The following is a 14,288-nucleotide window of genomic DNA, read 5'->3' as shown; positions in this document are numbered from 1 at the left end:
CAGGTACAAATACAAGACTGACCAAAACAGGACAGAATTACTAAACAAACAAAACAATCTGGCAAAAACAAGAGGGTTGAAGGCACAATATACTGTATATGGATAAAATCAGGAGGGCAAACCATGAGGGCAAGTGGAGCAAATTAACAAATGATAAAGTAAACGAGGGGGTGGGGCCATGAAACAAGACAGGGAACAGAAACAAGCAGGGTGACAAGCAAAACACAACAGAAAGTCAAAAATAACATAATATAAATAAGAGTGTCAGGATACTGCCACTAAGGAGAAAACAAGACTACACTGAGATGACAGGATCCTGACAGTTTTATTTAATGTTTATCTTGACAGATTTGGGAAATGAGTAATATAATACATGTCTTAAAAAATAATATATATATATATATATATATATTCCGGTGAGTTTGTCACGGCTGGCATGCATGATCAGCGTTTCCATGGGAACACTGATTGTTCCCGGGGAACGCTGATCATGCCGCCACTGATCAGCATTCCGAGCAACACCTGTTCTCCCCTAATTCGCTCCCTTCTTAAGCTCGTTGTGTTCTCAGTATCTTTGCTAGATTGTTGTTTGATGTTGAATACTAACCTCACTCTCTCTGCCTTGCTGGTCCTGTCTCGTGTTGGTTGCCCACATGTCGGGTATGTGGTTGCCTTCCAGTTTTGCTGTGTGTCAGCTGGTCTTCCACGGAGGATACCTCATCTCTGCCCACGTGTCAGGATTTAAGTTTGCTCTTCTCTGCTTGCCGTTGTTCTGCATCTCGCTAGGCTTCAACTGAGGATTCTACGGATCTGTTCCTGACTTCCACAACACACACACTCATCCTACGAACACACTCTTAACGGATTGCCCCTTGCACAGCTATGACATACACGCCATTGGAGATCGCTTTCTTCTGCTGCAGCCATTGTCGGGATTTTATACATTTCACAACCCAGTGACTGTTCATTATTACTGTTAATAAATCCTTTGAACTGTTCCTCTGCTCTTGGGTCTGTTTGTCTCACTATCGTTCATTACAGAACAATCTAGCCACAAAATGGACCCACCGGATGAATCCACTCTTCACTCCGCCCTGTCTCAGCAGGAAGTCTTGCTAGGACGTCAGCAGGATCAAATCGCTGCCTCGAACTTTGGAGAGGATGGCTTCGCAGCTCGCCAAGCTCACCTTTGTTGAGCAGCTCCACCTATCTCCTGTTGCTGGCCCATCTCAGGAAGCTTCCTTACTGGCTCCAGTGGTTCCTATGGATCCTGGATGCTTTGAAGCCTGCATTCCCCCTCCAGCCCCATATTCAGGTGAGGCTGAATCCTGCAGCACATTCCTTTCGCAATGTTCCCTGTTCTTCATGTTACAACCCTCCACTTTCACTTCAGATACAATGAAGGTGGCCTGTATTATTACGTTCCTCACCGGAAGGGCTGGCGAATGGGGCACTGCCATCTGGGACAACAGACATCACTGCTGCGCTTCCTATCATGCCTTGACCACAGAGCTCTGCAGTGTTTGATCCTCGGCTCAAGGTCGGGAGGCGGCAAAGTTTATCTGGACTGTCTCAAGGAGATCAAGTATCAGATTATGCGGTTGAATTTCGCACCCTAGCTGCTTCTTGTGAGTGGAATGACCACGCTATGTGGGATCAATTTCTGCATGGTCTTTCCGACAACATTCTGGATGAGATTTATTCTTTGGATTTGCCTCCGTGTTTCAATGACTTGGTGGATTTGGAGTCGATCAACGCCTGACCCTACGCCATCACCACCGTCAGCACCGCTTTCCACCTAACATGGCGGCTGATCCTCCTACCCGTTCTGCCTCTCCAGCCAACTCAGCAGTATCATGGCCTGACACTGAGCCTATGCAAGTCACTAGAACTCAAATCTCACGCAGGGAGAAAGAGCGACATCTCGTTAATGGACTGTGTTTCTACTGTGCTGCTTTTGATCATCTCTCTGCTTCCTGTCCGGTAAAAGACATCGCTCGTCAGTAGGAGAGGGGTTGCTGGTGAGCGTAACACCTTTGGACAAAACCCCTGGACTTTGGACACTTCTCCCGGCTCGGCTGCAGTATGGATTTGCCTGTCACACGGTTTCCGCCTTGGTTGAGTCCGGAGCTGAAGGCAACTTTATGGATTTCAAATTGGCTCCTAAGTGGCAACTTCCTATGGTCCAGTTGGAAAGACCCATCACTGCCCACATCCTAAGTGGCATGCTGCTGTCCATCATCACTCAATCCACAAAGCCGGTTACATTCGTCTCTGGGAATCATAAAGAGCAGTTGTGCTTCTACCTTATCCAATCTCCATTGTCACTGGTAGTGTTGGGGTATCCTTGGTTGGTAATGCACAACCCACACATTGATTGGTCAGCCAACACTTTTCTTGCTTGGAATCCTTATTGTTTGTCGCACTGTCTTAACTCTGCTGTTTCCCCTGTCCAGTCTTGTATTTTGTTGATGGATGAACCGGCGGCTTATCCGGAGTACCGTTGACACACCATGACTTGAGGGCGGTGTTCAGCTGGTCCCGCGCCACAACCCTTCCTCCTCATCACCCGTACGACTCTGCGATTGAACTGCTTCCTGGCATTTTGCCGCCTTGTATGGCTGTATTCACTCTCGGCTCCCGAAAGGGAGGCCATGAACAGGTAAATCAATGATTCTCTGGCAGCCAGTCTCATTCGCCCTTCCTATTCGCCAGCAGGGGCGGGGTACTTCTTCGTGGAGAAGGATGGCTCGCTTAGACCCTGTATAGATTATCGGGGGCTGAATGACATCACGGTTAAGAATCGCTATCCTTTACCGTTGTTGTCCTCAGCCTTTGAACTCTTGCAGGGAGCATCCATCTTTACGAAGTTGGACTTACGCAATGCTTATCACCTTGTCCGGATTAGGAAGGGGGATGAGTGGAACGGCAGGAGTGGGGTTCTTCTTTGTGGAGAAGAAGGATGGCTCGCTTCGACCCAGTATAGATTATCGGGGGCTGAATGACATCATGGTGAAGAATCACTATCCTTTACCGTTGATGTCCTCAGCCTTCTAACTCTTGCAGGGAGCATCCGTCTTTACGAAGTTGGATTTACGCAACGCTTATCACCTTGTCCGGATTAGGAAGGGGGATGAGTGGAAGACAGCTTTTAACACCAATAGGGGGCACTTTGAATATGTGGTTATGCCTTTCGAATTGGTCAACACGCCCACTGTCTTCCAGGGGCTCGTGAATGACGTGCTTAGAGACATGGTCGACCGTTTTGTGTTTGTCTATCTTGATGATATTCTGATCTTCTCCCAGAATATCCAGGACCATGGGCAGCATGTTAGGCAGGTGCTTCAGCGACTGTTAAGAGAATTGGCTGTTCAACAAGGTGGAGAATTGCGCTTTTCATGCACAGTCGGTTACGTTCCTGGGATTCATCATTTCATCCGAGGGAGTGTGCATGGACCCGAATAAGGTTAAAGCCATCTCCGATTGGCCAACCCCAGATTCTCGCAAGGCATTTCAGAAGTTTGCTAATTTTTATCGGAGGTTTATAAGGAACTACAGTCAGCTCAATGCACCTCTGACAAACCTCACCTCCACACGCACTAACTTTTGTTGGTCCTTGCGAGCTGAGGCCGCGTTTTCTAAATTAAAGGAGCAGTTTTCTACCACACCCATCCTCGTTACTGCCGATCCTGCAGGTCAGTTCGTGGTGGAGGTGGATATGAGGTTGGTGTCGGAGCAGTCTTGTCGCAGTGTTCCCCCTCAGACAAAAAGATGCAGCCTTGTGCTTTTTTGCTTAACACCAGCTGAATGGAATTATGACGTTGGAAACTGATAATTATTGGCTGTCCGGTTGGCCTTGGATGAGTGACATCATTGGTTAGAGGGTTCAGGGGTACCTTTCATGTCTGGACAGATCATAAGAACCTAGAGTATATTCATAGTACCAAACGCAACTTCATGCTGTCTTATCGTCCGGGCTATAAAAACATCAAGCCCGACTCAAGCCCGATGTTTTGAGGTCAAGACCTCCACCACCCCACCGGATACAATTCTACCTGCCACTCGCATGTGGGCATGGTATCCGTTGAGGTGGAGGCTAAAGTCTATGTGGCGCTACGAAACACCGCGCCCACAATACAATTCCGATAGTTCCATTTCTGTTCTTCCATAGTTTTGATGACTTTACTATTATCCTTAAATGTGAAAAATAATAAAAATGAGTAAGTGACCCTAAACTTTTGACTGGTAGTGTATGTTTTGTTATTTTCTCTCCCTCACATCTCGTAGGCGTGGCCGGCATGCATGATTGGCGTGTCCATGGGAATACTGATTGTTCCCGTGGAAACGCTGATCATGCCACTGATTTCACTCCCTTCTTAAGCCTGTCGTGTTCTCAGTATCTTTGCTAGATTGTTGTTTGAGTACTAAACTCACTCTCTCTGCCTAGTTGGTCCTGTCTCATGTATCTGTAGGTTTCCCATGTGTTGGGTGTGTGGTTGCCTTCCAGTTTTGCTGCATGTCCGCTGGTCTTCCACAGAGGATACCTCGTCTCTGCCATGTATCGGGAGTTAAGTTCACTCCTCTGCTGGGCGTTGTTCTGCATCTCGCTAGGCTTCAACGGAGGATTCTGCAAATCTGTTTCTGACTTCCACAACACACACATTCATCCTACGAACACACTCTTCAGGGATTGCCCCTTGTGTGACTAAAACACGCACGCCATTGGAGTTCACTTCTCGCTGCTGCAGCCGGTGTAGGGATTTTCTACATTCCTCAACCCAGTGATTGCTCATTATTACTGTTAATAAGTCCTTTGAACTGTTCCTCTGCTCTTGTGTCTGTTTGTCTTACTATCATTCGTTACAGGGCCAATCAGTTTCTTGGTTGTATAAGAATGTTCTTGCTTTCATTTATCCTTTTTAATTATTTAATTTGATTAAGGATGGAGGGGAACTGATCAATAAAAATAAAAGAACAAGTTAAAACTATTATGAAGCATTTAATTTGTCCTTGCTGTTGGCATGAACAGCAATGAATGAATTGATCACTCTTGTGCTGAGAAACATGCTGAAACACACCTAAACAAGCTCAGAGAAACATATTTACCAGACATAAAGGTCATTTATCATTCATACAATCACTCCAAAAGGCCAGCAAGATGAAAAATAAGAGTGTGTGACTCACTAAAATTGAGTGACTTAGTCTGAGGGACATGTTTGATTTATTAGGTCTAAATGAACATTGTGTTCAGTTTATTAAAATACAAAATGTCAATATCTCTTTTAAAATACAATATCTCAAATTCATTTTGAACTCATGAGTAAAATGAGAGCAACTTAACAGCCTTCTGTAAATCATTAGGTCATCATAGGATCATTAGACTCAAGATAGCGCCGAGTATGGCTGCTGCGTTGCGAGCTCCAACACAACATTGCAGTTTTTTGTTTGTTTTGTTTACAGTTCTTATGTTTTTTTGTCTTGGATGTTGTCTGCCTTATTGTATACGATAGACAAACACTTTTGGACATTGGTTCTGCAATTGCACACCGAAAACTGGACTTCCAATTCCTCAATACCGACCCACTGTTTACAAACACGCCAGCGGAGTCCTTTGTCTGGGCTGCCCGGCTGCGGAAACGCAGAAGGAAAAGGGGAAATAGAGCCGCCGTTCTCATCAGTGTAATACGTCACGCAAATCGACCCCCACTACCCAGTATTCTACTGGCAAATTTTCAGTCTCTGGACAACAAGCTCTGTGAGCTGAGAGCGTGGATCTCTTTCCAACGAGAGACAAGGGACTGCTGCTTTATCTGCCTTACAGAAACTTGGATGTCTGCGGTGATTCCAGATTCAGCCATCGAACCCGCAGGGTTCTCCGTGCACTGAGCGGACAGAGCGAAAGACCTCTCAGGTAAAAGCAGAGGTGGTGGTGTATATTTTATGATCAACAAATCCTGGTGTGATCAGAGGAACGTACATTCTATCAAGTCTTTCTGCTCTCCTGATCTGGAATTTCTACAAATCCCTCCCCTGCCCACCATTCGGCAAATCAGACCACTCTTCTGTTCTCCTTCTGCCCGCTTACAGGCAGAAACTGAAACAGGAAGCACCCACCCTCAGAATGATCCAGTGCTGGTCAGACCAATCAGATTTTACACTACAAGACTGTTTTGATCACACGGACGGGGAGATGTTCCGGTCTGCCTCTGATGAAGACATCGAGGTTTACGCTGATAGCGTAACATGTTTCATCAGAAAGTGCGCAGAGGGCGTTGTTCTGAGCAAAACAATACGGATCTACCCTAACCAGAAACCATGGGTTAATAGCGATTTTCGCGCGGCATTTAATGTGTTGACCTCCGCTTTTAATTCCGGGAACGTGGAGGAGCATAAACAAGCCAGTTATGCCCTCTGCAAAACTATCAGAGCAGCAAAACGCCAGTACAGGGACAAGATTGAAGGGCAGTTCAACACCACCGACTCTAGAAGCATATGGCAGGGAATTAATATCATCACAGACTACAAAGGGAATAAAAACTCAGCCGTGAACACCACTGCCTCTCTCCCGGATGAGCTTAATACTTTTTATGCTCGTTTCAAGGGAAATAACACCGCCACCGCCGAAGCTACAGAGGTTAGTTCACTCTCCGTCTCTGTAGCGGATATAACCCGATCCTTCTGATGGGTGAATATCCGTAAAGCCGCAGGTCCAGACAGCATTCCGGGCCGTGTCATCAGAGCGTGCACGAACCAACTGGCTGGTGTTTTTACGGATATTTTCAACCTTTCCCTCTCCTTGTCTGTAGTCCCCACATGCTTCAAAACGTCCACCATTGTGCCTGTACCAAAGCAATCCAAAATCACTTGCTTAAATGACTGGTGTCCTGTTGCTCTGACCCCCATCATCAGCAAATGCTTTGAGAGACTAATCAGAGATTACATCTGCTCTGTGCTGCCTGCCTCACTGGACTCACTGCAGTTTGCTTACCGCAACAACCGCTCCACTGATGATGCCATTGCATCTACATTGCACACTGCTCTCTCCCACCTGGAAAAAAGGAACACTCATGTGAGAATGCTGTTTGTAGACTACAGCTCAGCATTCAACACCATAGTGCCCTCCAAGCTTGATGAGAAACTCCAGGCTCTGGACTTAAACAGCTTGCTGTGCAGCTGGATCCTGGACTTCCTGTCAAGCAGACGCCAGGTGGTTAGAATAGGCAGCAACATCTCCTCATCACTGACCCTCAACACTGGAGCCCCACAGGGCTGTGTTCTCAGCCCACTCCTGTATTCCCTGTACACACAGCTGATGATACGACAGTGGTAGGTCTGATCACTGACGATGACGAAACAGCCTACAGAGAGAAGGTGCACACTCTGACACGCTGGTGTCAGGAGCACAACCTCTCCCTCAACGTCAGCAAGACCAAGGAGCTTGTGGTGGACTTCAGGAGAAAAGACAGAGAACACAGCCCCATCACCATAAATGGAGCACCTGTGGAGAGAGTCAGCAGCTTCAAGTTCCTCGGTGTCCACATCACAGAGGAACTCACATGGTCCGTCCACACTGAGGCCGTTGTGAAGAAGGCTCATCAGCGCCTCTTCTTCCTGAGACGGTTGAGGAAGTTTGGAATGAACCACCGCATCCTCACACAGTTCTACACTAGCACTGTAGAGAGCATCCTGACTGGCTGCATCACTGCCTGGTACAGCAATAGCAACACCCACAACCGCAAAGCCCTGCAAAGGGTGGTGCAAACTGCCAGACACATCTTCGGAGGTGAGCTTCCCTCCCTCCAGGACATATATACCAGGCGGTGTGTGAAAAAAGCTTGGAGAATCATCAGAGGCTCCAGCCACCCGAACCATGGGCTTCTCTCACTGCTACCATCAGGCAGGTGGTATTGCAGCATCAGGACCCGCAATCAGACTTTTGAACTCTTGATCTCAACATACATCAGCACGGCACTTTATTAATCTTATTATCTCACACTGGACTGTCATAAATTATATTCTCTCTTAACAACACACTGGCAACTGACTATCAACCAACAGCCTGAATGTCAATACAGTACAATACAACCTACTGTATATTTTATATATAATTTATATACTATTTTATATATTATGTGTATGTGTGTTCTATATTGTGTGTATTGTATACTGTACATTGTATATTATTATTGTGTTGTGTAATTATGTGTATATTAGATATGTAAATTGTGTTGTGTAAATCCGATGTTTATTGCAAATTGGTATATGTCTTATCACTGTCATGACTGCTATGTTGCTCGGAACTGCACCCAAGACTTTCACCCACTGTTGCACTTGTGCATATGGTTGTGTGACAATAAAAGTGATTTGATTTGATTTGATTTCAACCATTGACTTCTATGGCCTTTAATTGTAGCTCATTTAGACAGTGCTTAAGCAGAACAAATGGACCTATTAAGAAAGTCAAGGCAAAATAGAGCTCAATGGCTGCATAAAGGTACTGAATATGAGAAAAGCACTGAAAATTAAAATATTCTATTGGCACATTCATTAAATCGTTCTCGCTGTTGTAACATCTGACAGATTTGTTGACAGGCCTCACAATGTTCCACAAAAAAAAAAAAAAAAAAAAAAAAAGAAAAAAAAACAGCAACAAAAAAGCACTCTACTGTCTACATAGCAAAAACCTGCTCCACTGTGGTGATGCTGATATTAATTTAGAAACAGATCAGCATTTCTATGAAAATTTATAAAAAGCAGCTAGTGATTACAGTAATGACTGTGAGCTATTAACAGCATCTGTTAATTGCCTAATTTAGGATTTACCTCACATAAAACTGTAGTTTAGCAGACATACAGCAAAGCATAACCAAGCATAATGTTGGTTGCTATTTTAACACTGAAATGTGCTGCAAACATTAAAACAAGTGTGGTGCTATGTTAATAAGTTTGAGTATAAATGATTAATCTCTTGAAGGAATCTGCACATGCAATTGTACTTTGTTTTTGTTTTTTTCATATTACAGAAACAAGAATGTGATTTTTTTTTCCACATGATGTGAAATTTATTTTTTTAATTTGTGCAAAATATAATTTCTGTTTATTTTGGCGCCCTAGAGAATGTTACAATAACTCTCTGCTTTAACGACTTTTTTAAGTACGATGTAAAAACTATGTAAATAATCCAATCAATACATTAATCAATTAATAACGCACACAAGATCTTCAATAATTCAATAATCTCAATAATGCATGTATGATCTTCAGGATAAAACTGGGCTGCACTGACTTTCTTCCCTTTTATTGATCCAGTAATTCACATTAAAAATAAAGGCCAACTGAGCTTTGTGAATCAGTGCTACTGAACTGAGGGAGTAATTCCCATGAGCTCCAGGGGCATTTAATTAAATAAAATCCCAAACGCAGCAATGCCCATTCCGCATCCACAATCACCTGAACACTCTTTATCATCCAGGTCATTTGCAGAGATACGAGACGTTTTACACAATGTGATTAATGAGGATGCCATTTTTAATATGCAGGTCAGCTTTTTCACTTCTCAAGTACATAAGAGCCAATAAGTAGCTCCACAGATTAGAGCCCTGAGGCTGAATGAGACAGTCTTTTAATGTCTGCTCTGTTTTATTAATCTTAGATATAAACAACATCAGATAGAAGCATTGTGTATAAACCAGACTAAAATAAAAAACTCAAGGATAAAAGGATTTGTCTTCAGTCCTGTTAAGTTTAAATGATCCAGATCTCTTTAGTAAACAAGGCTCAGCTGAATAAAGAGTCTAAATTAATGACACACTACAACACAGAGGGAACAGGTTTACATTCTCAGCCCAGCATGACAGGAATAAGCTCAAATTTCCCTGTAGACTTGTCATCAGTTGACTGATTCGTCATGCTCAGGAAACAGCCATGTGACACCCTTGTCCATGAAAACGCAATTCTCTACATGACAGTTAAAGCTCTACAAAAGCCACACAGTGCTGGCAGATGAGCCTATCATTTCAGGGTGATGAACAGTGCTGCTAATGCTAGCAGAGCAAAAACAGCATCTGGCAGCTTCCTCATTTAGTAAAAAGGAGCGTAAAAATCACCATCCACAGTGAAAGAATTTTACAATCTGCACTAAGTAGTGTCTTTGGCCTCCAGTCGAGAAGAGATCTCACATTTCCTGTGGCTGAATGACAGCCATGCTATTATTTAGTGTAACAGCTCTATTGCTGGTGTGATTTTGCTCAATTAAAACACTAACTTGGACTTGTTAATTAATATAGTCAGATTTTAGCACCTAGCTTCGAGGTAATGAATATTTACGCATTCTTGGCTTCATTAGACAGAATGAGTAAGTGTTTGAGGATTAAACAGCAATGACCAGAGGGAAAGCTGTTGCTTTCTGTTGGTACTAATGGCAGCTTGACAGCCTATGGCATTAAAACCCCTCAGAGGACACTCTATCAGAGATGATTGCTTTAGGAATTAATCTGTTCTCTCTATCCACTCTCATTCTTTTTTCTCCCTATACCTCATCTCACATTCACCAATGGATCTGTGTGAGACTCCAGCTAATGATGAAACTTTGAAGGATTGACAATATGAGCCAGCAGTGGAAAGGAGGTAACAGGAGTGGGTTTTGAAGGTAAGTAATGAACTGAGACACCCCTCAGTTTTGTATCATCCACCAGCGCAGTACGAGATGGACAGACTCACTGCAGGTCTCATCAGTGAAGGGTTTTTCTTCAAAAAAGTCTACCGGCTAAAAGAGAAACTGAGCAGAGCTGCATCTCTCAGCAATGGATAGATCTGACTGAAGTTTACTGGGTCTGACTGTTCTTTACTATTGTGATGGATTGCTGTTTCACAATACATTCATGCTGACTAAAGGATGATGGGTGTCTCCTTTGAGCTTTTAATTCCTCTAAAGGTTTTACACTCCTATAAGGTCTGTCAAGACCAAGACGTATGAAACTTAATGACACAAAAGTCTAAAATATTCACAAACAATCCAGTTTACATTTACTGTTGCATTGAATTAAATTGCAAATGGTTTTACAAATAATTTTCACACCGATTCTTTCTGCTCCTGTTTCCTGAATAAAGCCTCAAGAGATTTTCTTCATCACTGTTACTGCGTAATGGCTCACTGCTGAGCCAACTACCTGAAATGCTGCTTTATGACAACCACTGTAACAATATAAAAATCACTATGCAAATAAAGCTGAATTGGAATGAATAGTCCAGAGTGTCTCTGAATGAGTCTGAAGGAAGTGAAATTAACAAACAGAACTAACCTTGCCAGATTGAAGACATCATCGATCAGACCAGCCCTGTTGCCCACGGAGATGATCTGCAAAGAGAGCAGCAGAGAAGACATTTATGAAACATGATGAAGACAAGCAGGATAGATGAGGATAATGAGGAGAACAAGAAAAGGGAGGAAAATGGGAAAGCAGGAAGTGAATGGAAGACTGGAGGAAGATGGAGCGACACAGGTGAAATTAAGGAATCTTTTGCACAGGGAATTTTGGCTGGTGTACCGTTGGGTTGGTCATCAGCTGCTGAATGAGAAGTCTCCAGTTGTTGAGGTCGTAGTTCACTCTGAAGTAACCTGTTTGATTGATGTTTCCAAGCAACCATGTCTCCCCATCCATTTGACTAACTCTGTGCATCTCTATAAATAAACAAGTAAATAAACATGAAAAAAACAAAACATTTAATGACTCTTCTAACATCGTTTCAAAGCAGCTTTACAGAAAATGTTGCTGTTACAAAAAATGAAGCTGTAAAGTCTGTAATGTCTTAAAGTCTTCATTTTGCGGTTCAAAAAATAAAAAAATGAAATAAAAATAAAAACAACATTGTGATTGTAGATTAAACCTATGAAGATATTGTCATTTAATATCACTGAACTAATATAAAAGGAATATTCCAGGTTCAATAAAAGTTAAAACACATTCAACAGCATTTGTGGCAAAATGTTGATAACCACAAAAAATTATTTTCACAGGTCCCTCCTTTTCTTTAAATAAAGAAAATATCTGGGTTATATGGGATCAAAATCCCACCATATGTGTTGCGGTCACTGATCCCAAAATAATAAGCGTGAATCAAAAAATAATAAGCGCAGATAAAAAAATAATAAGTGCAAAAATAAAGAAAAAGCGCAGATAAAAATAATAAGCACAGATAAAAAAAATAACAAGCGTGAATCAAAAATATATAAAACACATAAAAAAAAAAAAAAAAATATATATATATATATATATATATTAAAGCAAAGTCATCAGAATTGCAAACAAAATCAGGTTTTCCTTGGTTATATTACTATTTTTTGTGCTCTCTAACAATTTTGTTCATATTTTCATTTTTTTATACACTTACGCTGTATTTTTCTTTGCTTTTGTTTCCAAGATCTGCGCTTGATTTCCAAAACTTGTGAGTAGAGTTTCATGTAAATCAGGGGGCAGTTTGTGTCCCTATTGTTCCACTAGTTTTTGATCAACAACTCCTCCTCTAGCCAATCATTCGAAGAGGGGAGGTGACATCACTCTGATGCAACTCCAACGATTATATCATTTGTGGTTGATAGATACGCTACTTGTGTCTTTTTTGAGTATTTTCTGCCAGCTCTAGGAAACAATGTGTTGTCTGAGTAGGACATTATCATAGTCCGTTAACACATGTATTGAGTCAGCTGAATTTAGTTAGCAGAGTCTTTAGTTTAGGCATTATTTAAGACTTCCTTGTTTGTAGGTTATTGGCTGCATATCTGGGTTGGTGTGGATGTTTGATGCATATTTTTTCTAGCTGTACCAATGTAGTCACAAGTTCAGAAACCAACTTTATCCACTTTTCCACTAAATAAAATCCAGATCCCGACACCAAGGCCTATTAAAATACCGAAGAATACAGAAATGCTTACATATAACTGGACTTCTTTTTTATTACATGAAAAAATCTAAAAGGTGTGCCTACATGCGCACTTTGAGTTGGCTGTATGCCTGTAAGTCATTTGCTTCAAATGTTACTGAAGTTGTATACTCTGTTATGAAAATGTTTGTAAAGGATTTGGATTTGTATGCTCCAATGTTGCCTGTATCTTTAGAGATGGTCCCTAAGTTAGCGACTATTTGTGAATCAAGAACGTCCAACAAGTCAGCTTTATTGTATTATTTATTGACATGGGAATGCTTGGTCACTTGTTTCTGATTTCACTGCAGTATTGTGGAGAAATACTTCTTTTTTTTTTTTTTTTTAGATATACAGCCAATAACCTACAAACAAGGGAGTATTAAATAATGCCTAAACTAAAACTCTGTTAGCTAAATTCAGCTGACTCGATACATGTGTTAACGGACTATGATAATGGCCAACTCGGAAAACACATTGTTTCCTAGAGCTGGCAGAGAATACTCAAAACAGACACAAGCAGCGTATCTATCAACCACAAATAATATAATCGTCAGAGTTGCATTGGAGTGACGTCACCGCCCCTCTTCGAATGACTGGCTAGAGGAGGAGGAGAATCGATCAAGAACTAGTGGACCAATAGGGACGCAAACCGCCCCCTGATTTACATGAAACTCTACTCACAAGTTTTGGAAAATCAAGTGCAGAACATGGAAACAAAAGCAAAGAAAAATACAGCGTAAGCATACAAAAAAATGAAAATATGAGCAAAATTGTCAGAGAGCACAAAAAACAGTAATATAACCAAGGAAAACATGATTTTGTTTGCAATTCTGATGACATTGCTTTATTTTTTATTTTATTTTTTGCAGCATATTTTAAATGTTTATATATTTTTGATTCATGCTTGTTATTTTTTTATCTGTGCTTATTATTTTGATCTGCGCTTTTTATTTATTTTTGCGCTTATTTTTTTATCTGCACTTATTTTTTTTATTTATTTTTTATTCACTCTTACTATTTTGATTCACGCTTATTATTTTTGGATCTGTGACCGCATAACATTTGGTGGGATTTTGATCCCATAGGGTTACAGTGAGGCACTTACAGTGGAAGTGAATGGGACCAATCCGTAAACGTTAAAATACAAATTTTTTCAAAAGGATAGCCATAAGACGTAAACAAAATGCGTTAACATCATTTTAGTGTGATATAATCGCTTACGTTTTCTGTTTAAAGTTATATACAGTTTTAAAAATGATGATTTACACATTTTACATCTCAAATAATGCACACGTTTTAACAGAAGAATTTTTTTTTTTTTTTTTTTCACATTTCACACAAGCTTCACATTTATGCCTTTAAAGCCT

General features: G+C 41.6%; 1 protein-coding gene across 1 annotated transcript in view; it reads right to left on the bottom strand.

Annotated features, from left to right (window-relative positions):
* The window catches only part of LOC127436826 (thyrotropin-releasing hormone-degrading ectoenzyme-like), a 210,178-nt gene that overhangs the window by 53,982 nt on the left and 141,908 nt on the right, over window positions 1-14,288 (bottom strand). Inside the window, exons 12-13 of the mRNA XM_051691261.1 lie at window positions 11,547-11,680; window positions 11,301-11,356 (exon numbers count right to left, since the gene is read on the bottom strand). Coding sequence (XP_051547221.1) covers window positions 11,301-11,356; window positions 11,547-11,680 — 190 coding nt within the window. The remainder of the gene's footprint in view (window positions 1-11,300; window positions 11,357-11,546; window positions 11,681-14,288) is intronic.

The sequence above is a fragment of the Myxocyprinus asiaticus genome, chromosome 47 (assembly GCF_019703515.2).
Source record: "Myxocyprinus asiaticus isolate MX2 ecotype Aquarium Trade chromosome 47, UBuf_Myxa_2, whole genome shotgun sequence".
Classification (NCBI taxonomy): domain Eukaryota; kingdom Metazoa; phylum Chordata; class Actinopteri; order Cypriniformes; family Catostomidae; genus Myxocyprinus; species Myxocyprinus asiaticus.
The sequence above is the reverse complement of the archived record's forward strand: the minus strand, read 5'-3'. Positions and strand labels throughout refer to the sequence as shown.